Source organism: Nansenia antarctica (genome assembly GCF_963989245.1).
Source record: "Nansenia antarctica genome assembly, chromosome: 12".
NCBI classification, from domain to species: Eukaryota; Metazoa; Chordata; class Actinopteri; order Argentiniformes; family Microstomatidae; genus Nansenia; species Nansenia antarctica.
Genome location: NC_137682.1, coordinates 27,086,272 through 27,099,488, shown reverse-complemented (window position 1 = coordinate 27,099,488; position 13,217 = coordinate 27,086,272). Strand labels below are relative to the sequence as shown.

The following is a 13,217-nucleotide window of genomic DNA, read 5'->3' as shown; positions in this document are numbered from 1 at the left end:
TCAAGTGAATTGTCAAAACAAACAGTATATCAACTCTTCAATCCAACATGGTGTTTGGCTTTCATCATGGCATTTTTGTAGAACAGGAAAAAACTGTCAATAATATGACCACGTTGGTGACTTGTAAGAACTTGAACAGGCAAAAACATCCGTAGCTTGGTTGGTAGTCCTCTCAAGGTACCTTGATGGTGTGTGTGTGTGTGTGTGTGTGTGTGTGTGTGTGTGTGTGTGTGTGTGTCAGTCGCTGTGTTCCTGGCTGTTGCTCAGTTCAGGAATAGGGTTGTTGCTGGTGTCTCTCCTCTCACACACTGGGGAGTCTGGCTCCAGCAGAGAGCCTTTGTCTAGGGGTCTGTTCTTTGGGCTGCGGTCCAAATCATCATCATCATCAACATTGTCTTCTTGATGGTTCCTCTGACTGGAGAAGTGTGATGAGGAGCTGGTGGAGGGTTCCTCAGCTGACTGACTCAGAGTCGCGATCTGGGAGGCCTCTGAGGAGGGAAGGAGATCTTGTTTATTTTATTTTTTTACTGATTTATTGCCATGCAATCAACTTGTCAGTCAATTGTTGGAATTTGGTATTATTGCTCTAGGCACAGAGTCAGCCATATTTGGCGCCCCTGGAGCAATTAGGGGTTAAGTGCCTTGCTCAACGGCACATGCAAGCTCCCTCTTGAGGTGGGCATCGAACCAGCGGCCTTCCGAGTGCTAGCCGGCCTCTCTAACCTCTAGGCTACCGCCGCCCCAATTAATTAATTAATTCATAAATAATTAATTAAGATTAACCAATGCATAACTGTATTCCTCAACATACCCTTTCCAACTGAGGTCATTTGGTTAAATGTCTGCAATTCAATCTCTATATCGGGTATGGCAAAGTCAATCAAGTGTCGGCAGAGGAATTGAGATATTGGATGAGTTCCCTGTAGCCCGCTGCCCACATGAACCCAAGATGATTTTAAAGGTACAACAGCTTTCAGGAAAATAACCCACTGGTGTTTATTTTTTTATTTTTTTTATTTTTTTTACTGTTTCGAACTACAAATACATTTTCTACCCTGTCAAAATGTCCTTCTGGGGTTCTGTGGTTCTGTGGTTGGGTGACTGACCTGTGGGCTGTTGCATACGCGCCAGTCTTCTCTCCAGGGCCAACTGTTTGTTCAGCTCCATACCGTCTCTGCTGCTCCTCGGTCAGGGAGGGGAGGGCCGTGGGAGCGGGGGCGGGGGCTGGGGTGGAGTGGATCAGTCTTGGGGGTTCGTCAGCGAAACCTCCATCTCCGAACGGGTCTGGGTCGTCATGGATAGGGTCTTCTCTCCTTACTGCTTCCTCCCCCTCCTCACCTGGATGAATTGAGAAAGTCACTCAGCCTGTGAATCACTACGTTTGTTTAGGAACATGACAAGTCAAGGCTCTTCTGTAGTAATAACATGGTTACTTCAAAAAGACACTTCCATTGTTTTCCACCTAGTGTTTGGTGTATTACTGTAAAGATGCCCTGGATAGTGACATTTGTATCTTACCGTCTTTGCCTATGAAATCGTCATGTGTCAACGGCATGTCCAATCGTATTCGCTTGAGACAAGTCTGATGGAAATAAAGCAAGAATTAAGGTTTCACACATGTTTTTTAAACACACTAAAGCCATTGAGGATCATATGGGGGAGGTTTTCTTTTGTTTTTCTCACCTGCACTTCTTTTTTGCCGCCTAATGTCTCTAGTTTGCCTATGAAGTCATCAAACTGCAGTTTGGGGTACAGTCTGTGAGCCCAATTCTCCATAGTCTGTATCAACACTTTCAGATTCTCAGTCTGGACACGGATGGACGGACATGCGCACAAACACACACACACACACACACACACACACACACACACACACGCACACACACACACACAGATTTTTGAGCTTACAACAAAATAAATATAACAAAACATTTAGACGTCATGGATCATTAATTTGATTCCTTTATGATAAATAACAGCCTATCCCTACAGGACCTGACGACAGTTAAGATTACCTCATGTCCTTTGCCTTTGAAGTGAACATTGTCAAACAGGGTGCGTAGAGCCGGAAGTCCTCTTTCAGAGCACAGCCTGCAGGAAAAATAACACTGACCATCATCAAACATGTCTGCAGCAACATATTGGGCCGGTTTCAGAGACAAGGCTTAAGCCTAGTCCTGGACTAAATCACACTTTCAATGTAAAATCTCCATTGAAGATGTTTTTTAGTCTAGGATTAGGCTAAAGCCTTGTCTGTGAAACCGGCCCATAGTGTTATGTATGTGGGACTGCACCTTTAAGAGACACCGGAAGTTAGTGGAGTTACCCCCGGGTGACACGTGTTGTTGGTGTGCAAGATGGCGATGTGAGGAGATAATAAAGTGATGACTGTTATCCAAGGTGCGGACAGTTATTAATCATAACATTGGCGACGAGGATTATGGATTCTCTACTCTCACCTCTTCCCCCGTTCCTCGCCCTGCCACCGGTCCCGTGGATTCGCTGGTGTGAGTCCTTCGAAACATTCTTAGTAGCCGCCGGGTTGGCCGGTGCTAGTGACCAACGAAGAAAAGCCCTGCTGATTCACTCACTGGGCAGCGAGGGACAGCGGATTTTTCGGACTCTCGGACCCGCTCCGAGATACGCGGACTGTGTGACACTGCTCAATGGACATTTTGCTGCTCCACAGAATGTAATGCTCCGGCGGATAATGTTTCGCCAACGTCGGCAGCAGACGGGTGAGTCTATCCACCATTACGTGGCTGATCTGAGGGGACTAGCCAGCCTCTGTAAATTCGGGGTGCTGGAAGACGAACTGATACGGGATCAGCTGGCTGAACACACTAATAACTCAAAGCTCAGAGACAAGTTGTAAATGATGCCAGACGACCTAACTTTAGCTAAAGCTGTGGATTTAGCATTCCAGCTCGAGTCAGCAGCAGCCTTGAAGTCACAGCTAGCGCCCACCTCCAGCTCTTTTCCCCCCAGACCCATGCTACTCACTCAAATGGTGGCACCGCCCACGAAGCCTTCCGAGTCCGGTTTCCCAGAGGACGGCCTCGATGTGAACTTTGCTGCACGCCAGGGTACGACAACACGCCGGGCCTGTGGTAATTGTGGCTCATCATCACACCAAAGCCGAGCCCCAAACTGCCCTGCCAAGGGGCAGCAGTGTCAGCGCTGTGGCAGGCAGAACCATTTTGCCCGGGTCTGCCGCTCTACCCCCACAACAGACAGTCCACGGCCACAAGGTACACCGGGACGGCCCACACAGACGACCATCCATTCAGTGACTGCCACCCCCCGACCGGCTAAGTGGTGCACTGTTGAGCTGGATGGGGTTCGCCTCCCACTGCTGGTGGATACGGGGGCCTCCAGGTCGCTCATGAACGCTGCCACGGTACGGCGGCTCTTTCCACTCCGAACGCTCACTGCCAACGCCGAGGACCTATATGGCTATGGGCACTCCAAAATAGACATGGTGGGCACAATCGCCTTCACTGTGCGTTACGGGACTAAGGCCCTCCCCTCATTCACCTTTCAGGTGTCTCACCAGGGTTCTAACCTCATGGGTTTTGATTTGTTTTGCGAGCTGGGTTTCACCCTCATGGACAATGTTGGATCCGCCATCTTGTCTGTCGGCTCGCCGTGGGAACAACGCTGGCCTGCTCTATTCAGCGGTTTGGGCTGCCTCACCGCCTTCAACCACCAGCCCCTCCTCAAGCCCGAGGTGCATCCGGTGATACAGCCCATACGCCGCCTGCCCCTCGCCCTACGCGACGACGTCACCGCCGAGCTCCAGAAACTCTCGGATGCGGGCATCATCGAGCGTGTCGATGCCTCCCCCTGGATTTCGAACCTGGTGGTGGTAAAGAAAAAGTCAGGGGGCCTGCGTCCGTGCATCGATCTCAGGTCAGTCAACAAGGCAGTGATCCCGGACAGGTACCCGCTGCCCACGGTGGAGGAGCTGGCTGCACATTTCTACGGCTCCTCTGTGTTCTCGAAACTCGACCTTCGCCAAGGCTACCTACAGGTTCCGCTGCACCCCGACAGCCGCAACCTAACAGCTTTCGTGACGCATGGCGGGGTGTTCCGCTACACCCGCATGCCCTTCGGTCTCAGCTCAGCCCCCAGCTGTTTCCAGAAGATCATGACCACCATCTTCGCCGGCATCCCGGGCGTGGTCATCTTCCTGGACGACATAGTGGTCCATGGTGCGACACCGGACGTCCATGACGAGCGCCTGGCGAGGGTGTTGGACGTCCTCGCCAGCCACAACCTCACGCTAAATGGGGAAAAGTGCACCTTCGCCACTCCGGTCATCGAGTTCGTGGGGTTCCGCCTGACCGCCGACGGACTCAGCCCGCTACACTCTAACGTAGCGGCTGTGCTGCGCCTGCCGGAGCCGTCCTGCCCAGCTCAGCTGGCTTCGTTTCTTGGGATGACGGCCTACTACCTGCGTTTCCTTCCCCGATACTCCATGACCACCTCCCCACTGCGTGAACTATTGAAACAGGACGCGGTCTGGGAGTGGACCCCGGCCTGCTCTGCTGCTATTCACCAACTGAAGAAGCAGCTGACCTCGCCGCCGGTGCTGGCATTCTTTGATCTGGCGAGCCCCACACTCGTGACGTGTGATGCATCCAACACGGCGATCGGGGCGGTGCTGTCCCAGATCCAGGGGGGCACGGAACGCCCGGTGGCATTCGCCTCTCGGTCCCTCAACACAGCTGAACAAAAGTACTCGGTGGGGGAGCGGGAGGCGCTAGCCTGCGTCTGGGCGTGCGAGCGGTGGCATATGTATGTGTACGGGCGACACTTTACATTGCGAACTGACCACCAGGCTCTCACGGCCCTGCTCGCTACTTCAGGTTCGGGCCACAAGCCGCTGAGGATCTACCGCTGGTCGGAGAGGCTTCAACCGTATGATTTCACCACACTGTTTACCCCCGGCAGGGAAAATGTAGTGGCTGACCTGCTCTCCCGAGCCACCCCCGTCCCAGCACTCGGCGGCCCCAACCCCGGCCCGTTGCCCAACAAGGGCCCAGACGAGATGGAGTCAGAGCTCGTGCTCATGCTTCACGCCCCACTCCAGGCCACGGTTTCCCTGGAGGACCTTCAGCGCGCGTCGACAGAGGACCCCACGCTCTCCCATCTCCGCACTTACATCCGGGAGGGTTGGCCCACGAAAGTGCCGGAGGAGCTGGCGCCTTTTCATCGGGTCAGGAATGAACTGACCTGCTGGAACGGTGTCTGTGTGGCCCGGGGGCTCCGCACGTTCATCCCCAGCGACCTCAGGGCGCGCGTCCTTGCCATGGCGCGCGAGGGCCACCTGGGCATCGTAAAGGTGAAGCAGCGCTGCAGGGATTTGGTGTGGTGGCCGGGCATAGACCGTGATATCGAGATAATGGTGAAGGAGTGCACGGCCTGCCTGGTCAGTGGGAAGACGGGCCCGCCACCCTCACCACCCCTACAGCCCTTGCAGTGGCCACCCACGCCTTGGGAGCACATCCAGCTGGACATATGTGGCGAACTTCATGGCGTCCCACACCACCAACGTTTCCTCCTAGTGGCCTACGACCTCCACTCAAAGTGGCCAGAGGTGGTCGCCACGGGGTCCGTAACAGCTCGGGTGGTCACTGACTTCCTCTCCTCTCTGTTTGCTCGGTGGGGCAATCCAAACGCCATCACAACGGATAATGGCCCACAGTTTGTCTCAGCGGAGTTTGCCGTCTTCGTGGAGGAAAGGGGGATCAACCACATACGTACGGCGTTCTACCACCCGGAGGCAAATGGGGGGGTCGAGCGTTTTAACCAGACTCTGAAGAATGGGGTCAGAGCACACCTGGCAGATGGCCTGCCGTTCTCAGCCGCGCTGCTCCGCACCCTGCTTCACTACAGAGCAACGCCGCACTCAACTACCGGCAGCTCCCCAGCACTCCTGATGATGGGCCGTGAGCTGCAGCTTCCTCTCAATCGGCTGCGGGCCCCAGCGGTCGCCACGCCAGCAGCAGCACCCTGCCAGAGCGCCAGGGTCGCAGACGCACAGTGGCGGATGAAGCAGCGGTTCGATAGGAGACGGAGGGTGAGAATACCTCCCTTCACAGAGCGGGACTGGGTCAGGATTCGCCGCCCTAACCGGGACCACAAGCTGCTCTCGTTCTGGTCTGCGCCGATGAAGGTCACCGCTCAGCTGGGCCCAGCCTCGTTTCGCCTGGACGACGGATCACGGTGGCACGCAAGCCGGCTTCGGAAGGTGGCATCGCCTCCCATCATAGACCCAGAACAACCGCAGGGTCCAGCTGAGTTCCCACCTGAACTGGTGGAGGCCGGGGTTCGCCCAGAGGCTCGTCCGGCCCGTGCCCGGGTCAGACCAGCACACCAGAGAGACTATACCGTGGACTGGTGAACCCAAGGGTAGGGTTTAGGGCATAGCCTGTTCAGTGGCAGAATAACCCACATGGCTATGCTGGTGACTGGCAGTCTACCCAGTTCATCAAGTTTTAAAAAAAAACAAAAAAAAAGTTTGATAATTATAATGTTGTGTTATTCATTGTGTTCTTCTGGTTCCTGTGGGGGGGGGTAAATGTTATGTATGTGGGACTGCACCTTTAAGAGACACCGGAAGTTAGTGGAGTTACCCCCGGTTGACACGTGTTGTTGGTGTGCAAGATGGCGATGTGAGGAGATAATAAAGTGATGACTGTTACCCAAGGTGCGGACAGTTATTAATCATAACATATAGCATACCGTTTGATTTCTTCAAAAGAAAGTTCAGAGTTAAACAAAGTAAGCTAAGGGGAACAGTATGCTACACCTTCTATGCTACACAGTTTCAAAACACAGACATCGTCTACGAGTTAAAGCCATGTTACAAGTTACCCTGTATGGATCAGCTGGACCAAGAGCAACGTCTCCCTCTACACATGCAAACATTGTGTACCTCTGAGGGTCCAGCCTGGGCAGGGGCCAGGGCCTCTTCACTCCTCTCCTTTTAGCAGCAGGTACATCTGCTAACTTGGAAATCTCTCCCTCGTCGTCTTCTGAACATCACCAAAAACATACCAACCAGATTATGAGGCACTCAACTCAAACACATCACAGGATTTGAATACTGAAGCCGATGTATTTGTTACGGTACATGTGGGAAAACTAGGGTTAGGATTAGGTGCTACATCGATTTGGTACATGCTGGCATGTCTAACCCTAACCCTAATCCTATCCCTAACCCTACCCCTAACCTTAACCGTAGCAGCCTAGTACCTAACCCTAACCCTAGTTTTCCCACATGTACCGTGTTCCCACATGTACCGTAACATATTCATCAGGTATTTAGACACAATTGTATTGTCAATTGTATCGTCTCTGCAGCCGTTGATACAAGTATTGCACCTCAAGAGGGACAACAGATTTCAATTCAGACAAACACTTGTCTGTCAACATCATGCCATGCAAGACTGCAAAACAGACCTCTCTTTAAATAAGCGTGATGATGTATGATAGAACTGTTGTGATTGTAAGACACAGTCTCTACATGTGAGGTGGAAATGAACCCAAGAAGAGGTCATTGTCTTCACCGTTGGTAAAAGGATTCCCTTCTCCGTCGACTTGTCCGCCCGGGGAGAAAGGGGGTGGAAGAGGAGGGAAAGCCTCATCCTCTATGTTGTCATAGTCCGGGATGTCCAGCAGGCCATTCTCTTCCATCATGGCGTCCTGGGCTCCAGCAAGGAAACATCTAATTACATGACCACTTACAACTCTACCTACAGTATCCTTCAACAGCACGAGTGGAGTGTATGTAAGTATGTGTAGCCTACACTGCACATAGGGCTAAACTATACCATGGTTCATTCAACAAACATGGAGATTATTAGGCTACTAATAATAATTATAAAACTATAGTTGGATATTATGTGTCTTGTCTTAGAAGAGAAAATGTAATGTTTTTACAACTTTATACAATTAATTATATCAATCTAGGTGGGGACCGGGTTAGGGGGGGCTCGAAAATATTTCCAATTACCCAAGGGGGGCCTGATTGAAAAAGTTTGGGAACCGCTGCTGTAGGCCATGTCACCCACCTCCAAACCAATAACTGAACTTCCATAACATAACCTCCAGAGGGCGGTTGTCGCACTTCATAGCTCCTATACCGGAAGAGGCCTATTCTTCTTCTATGGTGGTCTACTCAATGAGAATTAACACATTTAGTCCACTAGAGGGCAATATCTACCTACAAGTAAGTCATACTTGCCTACTATGTGGCTTTATGAGAACACAGCACAAGACACTATTTGGCATCGTAAGAGATAGATCAATAAAGAGAGGGTTAGGGATTTAAGGAGAGAGGAGATATCATTCTGTCCAGTTATCTGTTCAACTCAATCATGCATGCATCCATTCACCCACCCTGAACACCCACCGACCGACCCACCCACCCACCCACACACACACACACACACACCCACACACACATACACACACACACACACTCTCTTTTTGTACACACACACTTAATTGAGCAAAGACTGACACTGACTCCACGGTGGTGAACCATGCAGCGACTGTCAGAGACAATGTATCCTCTCATTCACATTGTCTTGTACAGTATGTTTTTGCATATGTAGATTGTGACCCAAAATATATATAAAAAAGACTCAAATGTCACAAGGGAGTGTGTGTGTGTGTGTGTGTGTGTGTGTGTGTGTGTGTGTGTGTGTGTGTGTGTGCGCGTGTGTGTGTGTGAAAGAGAGAGGCATTCACATGGCTCTTCTCTGTCTTTCTGAAGCAAGCCCATTAGCACATTTACATTTACATTTTTGGCATTTAGCAGACGCCTTATTCCAAAGCGACTTACAATCAATACATTTGACTAAGTGAATCATCAATCCCCCAGTCATAGCAGAAAAAGTAATCTAGCTCAGGCCAGTGGCCATTGGCAGTCTATACATTAAATACATTATATAGAAAGCACCCTGCTCTATACAGACCATGTCTAGAAAGCACCCTGCTCTATACCATACCATACCACATACCATGTCGAGAAAGCTCCATCTGGGATGTATGGAACATCAGAGGACACAGTTCAAAAGCATATGAGAAAGTAGGAATTTCATGTCTGTTTTTCTAAGTTAACTTACCAAACAAGAAACAAGAGAGAGAGAGAGAGAGAGAGAGAGAGAGAGAGAGAGAGAGAGAGAGAGAGAGAGAGAGAGAGAGAGTCGGTGTGTTAAGGGCACAGGAAGAGGCATAGTTTCTTGGCTGTGAGGCAGATCATATGGTATAATTGTCGCTCTTAGCCATGTAATCAATAAAACGAGTCATTCATCTTCCCAAACATGACAGGGTAGGGATGATGTCACATCTTCTCCGGCTGTAGCTTGATAAATGTGACGTGTTTCTGGTTCCTGGTATGTTGAGATGAATCTTTTAGGTGTTTTACAGCTGACTACTGTATATTTGATAATAAGCACAGAGAAGTGTAAGTGTGTGCTGCTCCCCAGGGATATAGAGCTGTACAATGTGTGGCTATAGACTGAATGCATATAGGAAGAGCAGCCCATTGAGTACTGACTATGGTGAAAGAGGGGAAAAAGGAGAGAATGTGGGTTGGTTGTGTGTGTGTGTGTGTGTGTCAGGTCAGGAGTTGACCTGAGTGACCGGCTACCCTCATAGTAATGAGATGTGAACGCTTGTCAAGTCAACTCTGCCCTCTGTTACTGAAGTTTCGAATTGCATGGTTCACACACATACAAACACATACTGTATACACACATGGAAGTACACACACACACACACACACGCAGACACACACATGGAAGTACACACACACACACACACACACACACACACAGACACACACACACACACATGGAAGTACACACACACACACACACACACAGACACACACATGGAAGTACACACACACACACACACACACATGGAACCTCTGATTTCTACCTCCACCGGCCTCCTCTAACACACACACACACACACACACACACACACACACACACACACACACACACACACACACACCTCCTGTGTTAGCACAAAGGTGCTAGCATGGAAAGCAGGGGTCCAAGGCTCTTCACTATGTTGGTCTTCTCTGCGAGGCGAAGCTCTCCCCAGTCACGTCAGCCGGGGCGGCTGTGGAGGTAGAGTCGCCGCCTAATGATCACAAGGTTGGCAGATCGGCGGTTCGAGCCATATGTCGAAGTGTCCTTGGGCAAGACACTGAACCCCAAAATTGCTCCCAGTGAGCGGGCCGGAGCCTTGCATGGTAGCTTGCCGCCATTGGTGTGTGAATGTGTGTGTGAATGGGTAAATGAGAGGCCGTTGTAAAGCGCTTTGGAGCAGCAAAAAAGGCGCTATATAAATGCAGTCCATTTACCATTGACCATGTTGATAAGACAGCTGCCCGTCTGACTGCCCCCACCTCCACAGAACCCTGCCACTTCACCACAGAGAGAGAGAGAGAGAGAGAGAGAGAGAGAGAGAGAGAGGGAGAAAGAGGGAGAGAGAGAGAGAGGGAGAGGGAGAGAGGGAGAGAGAGAGAGAGAGAGAGGGAGAGAGAGAGGGAAAGAATGACACAGAGAAGTGTGTCTTTCTGTGACACATATATACGTGTATGACACATGTACGTGCACGTGTGTGTGTGTGTGTGTGTCATGGAGAGTCATAAGAGAACCATTCAGAGAGAAATGAGTGAGAGAGCAGGAAAGAGAGCAGGAAGGAGAGGGTGGACACTAGTAAAGTCTCCTTTTCTCAATATAAATCTATCAGGATGATGGAATTCCAGAGACATTCCCGGACATTCCTGGAATCACAACTGGGCTGGTGAAATCCGGCACTGCGTGCCTAGCCTCAAACAGAGAGGAAAATAACATGGTACTACTCAACTTGAGGAAACCACAATTTACACACTCAAACAGTCTCTTTATCTCTCTCTCTCTCTCTCTCTCTCTCTCTCTCTCTCTCTCTCTCTCTCTCTCTCTCTCTCTCTCTCTCTCTCTCTCTCTCTCACACACACACACACACACACACACAGACACACACACACACACACACACACACACACACACACACACTACAGCTGTGCTCCAGATGGGTCAACAGTCTCATAATTGTCAGGGCATACGATCTCTCACGTCAAAGCTAAGTGTTGTACAGCAGTAGTGAACAGCACATTTTCCATATTACCACCTCCTCCAAGTGGTCTGATAGGAGTGTGCGTGTGTGCATGTGTGTGTGAGTGATATGCAGCTGACTAATGTATTTGGTCATACCACAAAACAGTGGTATGAGCAGCTCAGTGACCTTGCGGTTAATGCGTCGGCCCTGAGATTGGGAGGTCGTGAGTTCGATCCCCGACCCGAGTCATACCAAAGACTATTAAAAAATGGTACCCGATGCCTCCCTGCTTGGCACTCAGCATTAAGAGTTGCATTGGGGGTAAGACGCTGCGACATACCAGCGTCATGTCCAGGGGCGTACTTGTATATCAAGCTGCCTCACGCTACGGAAACAGGAGATAGGCTCCTGCCCCCTAAGGGCCGTTAGGCTGGAGAACCATCGCTTCTCAAGGCTACCTACTTTACTCTCTTCTCATACCACAAAACACCAGTAAGTGGCGCTATTGTTTGATATCCTCTGATACACTTGTAAATGACCAAAAGCCTATGCTCCTGTTATACCGTAGTACTCTAGTAACAGTTGAGTAATTCACTCATTAATATTATTCATTAAGTGAATGTGATGAACGCAATGAAATTCAATGTTGTCTTAATATCAGGCCTGTCAAACGCAAATCCAGCACAAAACCAGTCACCCAATACCTTGAGAGAGGGAAGGCAGTCCTTGGGTTTAACTTGTGTATCCCTCTCACCTATTTATCACAGCTCATCTTCTACAGACGTATCACCATGATGTTACATAACTGCTGAGGTTACCTTACAAGTACAAACACATACTGTAATGAGCCACTCCTCAACACCAGTGTGTGTGTGTGTGTGTGTGTGTGTGTGTGTGTGTGTGTGTGTATATGTGTGTGTGTGTGTGTGTGTGTGTGTGTGTATGTGTGTGTGTGTGTGTGGGGGGGGGGGTTGTCAAAGCATATCGAATAGACAGACATGGAGAGGGGAAGCAACAGATGAGCACTCTGTCTTCCTAGCAACAAACTGTCAACATTAGTGAGTGAGTGTGTGTGTGTGTGTGTGTGTGTGTGTGTGTGTGTGTGTGTGTGTGTGTGTGTGTGTGTGTGTGTGTCTGTGTGTTTTAATGAGCAATCCTTTTGGGGATAAAACAAGCACCTTTCCCCACCAATCATCCTGTTTTTCCTCGCTGTACTCATCATAATAGGAGTCTGTTTTCCATGCAGGAAGTGGAGGAGTGTTGTCATTCTTTCTTTGTCCTCTCCCCTCCCACCCTCTCCCCTCCCACCCTCTCCCCTCCCACCCTCTCCCCTCCCACCTTTCCCTATCCCAACCTTTCTCTCACTTTCCACATCTGACTGTACCTGCTGCTTAGTTTTAGTTTAGTTTATTGTTTATTTCACAGGGACAGTGCTTAAACCCATTCATGATGACATGAGATGTACCTGCCCAGATTTGGGACACATTTTTGTTTTAACAAGCATTTGTGGCATTAAAACGTATGAAACGTATGTTATTTTATAGCTTGTTTCTATTTTCTATTTTTTCGTTTTACTGTATATTTTCTTTCGATAAAAAAACTAAACCCCCAAAACAATCATTCAAAACATTAAAAGGTTTACCATTCATAATAATCAACCAGCAATACAAAGACCTAGAATACCTTCTATTGCCAATAAACAAAACTGTTGATTCTGACATACATGTTGTAATATAGAATACAAAAGATCATTTCATTGATATGAGTGGGGTGGGACTGGTGTGTCACAGGGCTTGGGAGAGAAAGGAAAGCTGTGTGGAACCCTCCTCTCATCCTCTCAGTAGAAATGGCAGAATGAAAAGCTGGTAACTTTCATAAACACACACACACACACACACACACACACACACACACACACACACACACAGAGAGAGACACACACACACACACACACACACACACACAGAGGTCCAGAAAGGAAAGCTACGACAGTTGAGAAACGTTATGCAACGTGCTGATTGTAAAAGAAAACCTAAGGAAAGAGGCAAACACACACACACACACTCACACATGTTCACACATTC

General features: G+C 49.6%; 1 protein-coding gene across 1 annotated transcript; it reads right to left on the bottom strand.

Moving 5' to 3' along the window:
- Positions 1 to 237: 237 nt before the first annotated feature.
- LOC308169041 (TIMELESS-interacting protein-like) lies at positions 238 to 7,704 on the bottom strand (the record flags this gene model as incomplete). The annotated part of the gene is made up of 7 exons (XM_080543676.1): positions 238 to 415; positions 1,170 to 1,338; positions 1,519 to 1,582; positions 1,684 to 1,806; positions 2,016 to 2,091; positions 6,944 to 7,043; positions 7,578 to 7,704. 7 exons carry the CDS (start codon positions 7,702 to 7,704, stop codon positions 238 to 240), a joined length of 837 nt encoding a protein of 278 aa, XP_080399802.1.
- Positions 7,705 to 13,217: the final 5,513 nt, after the last annotated feature.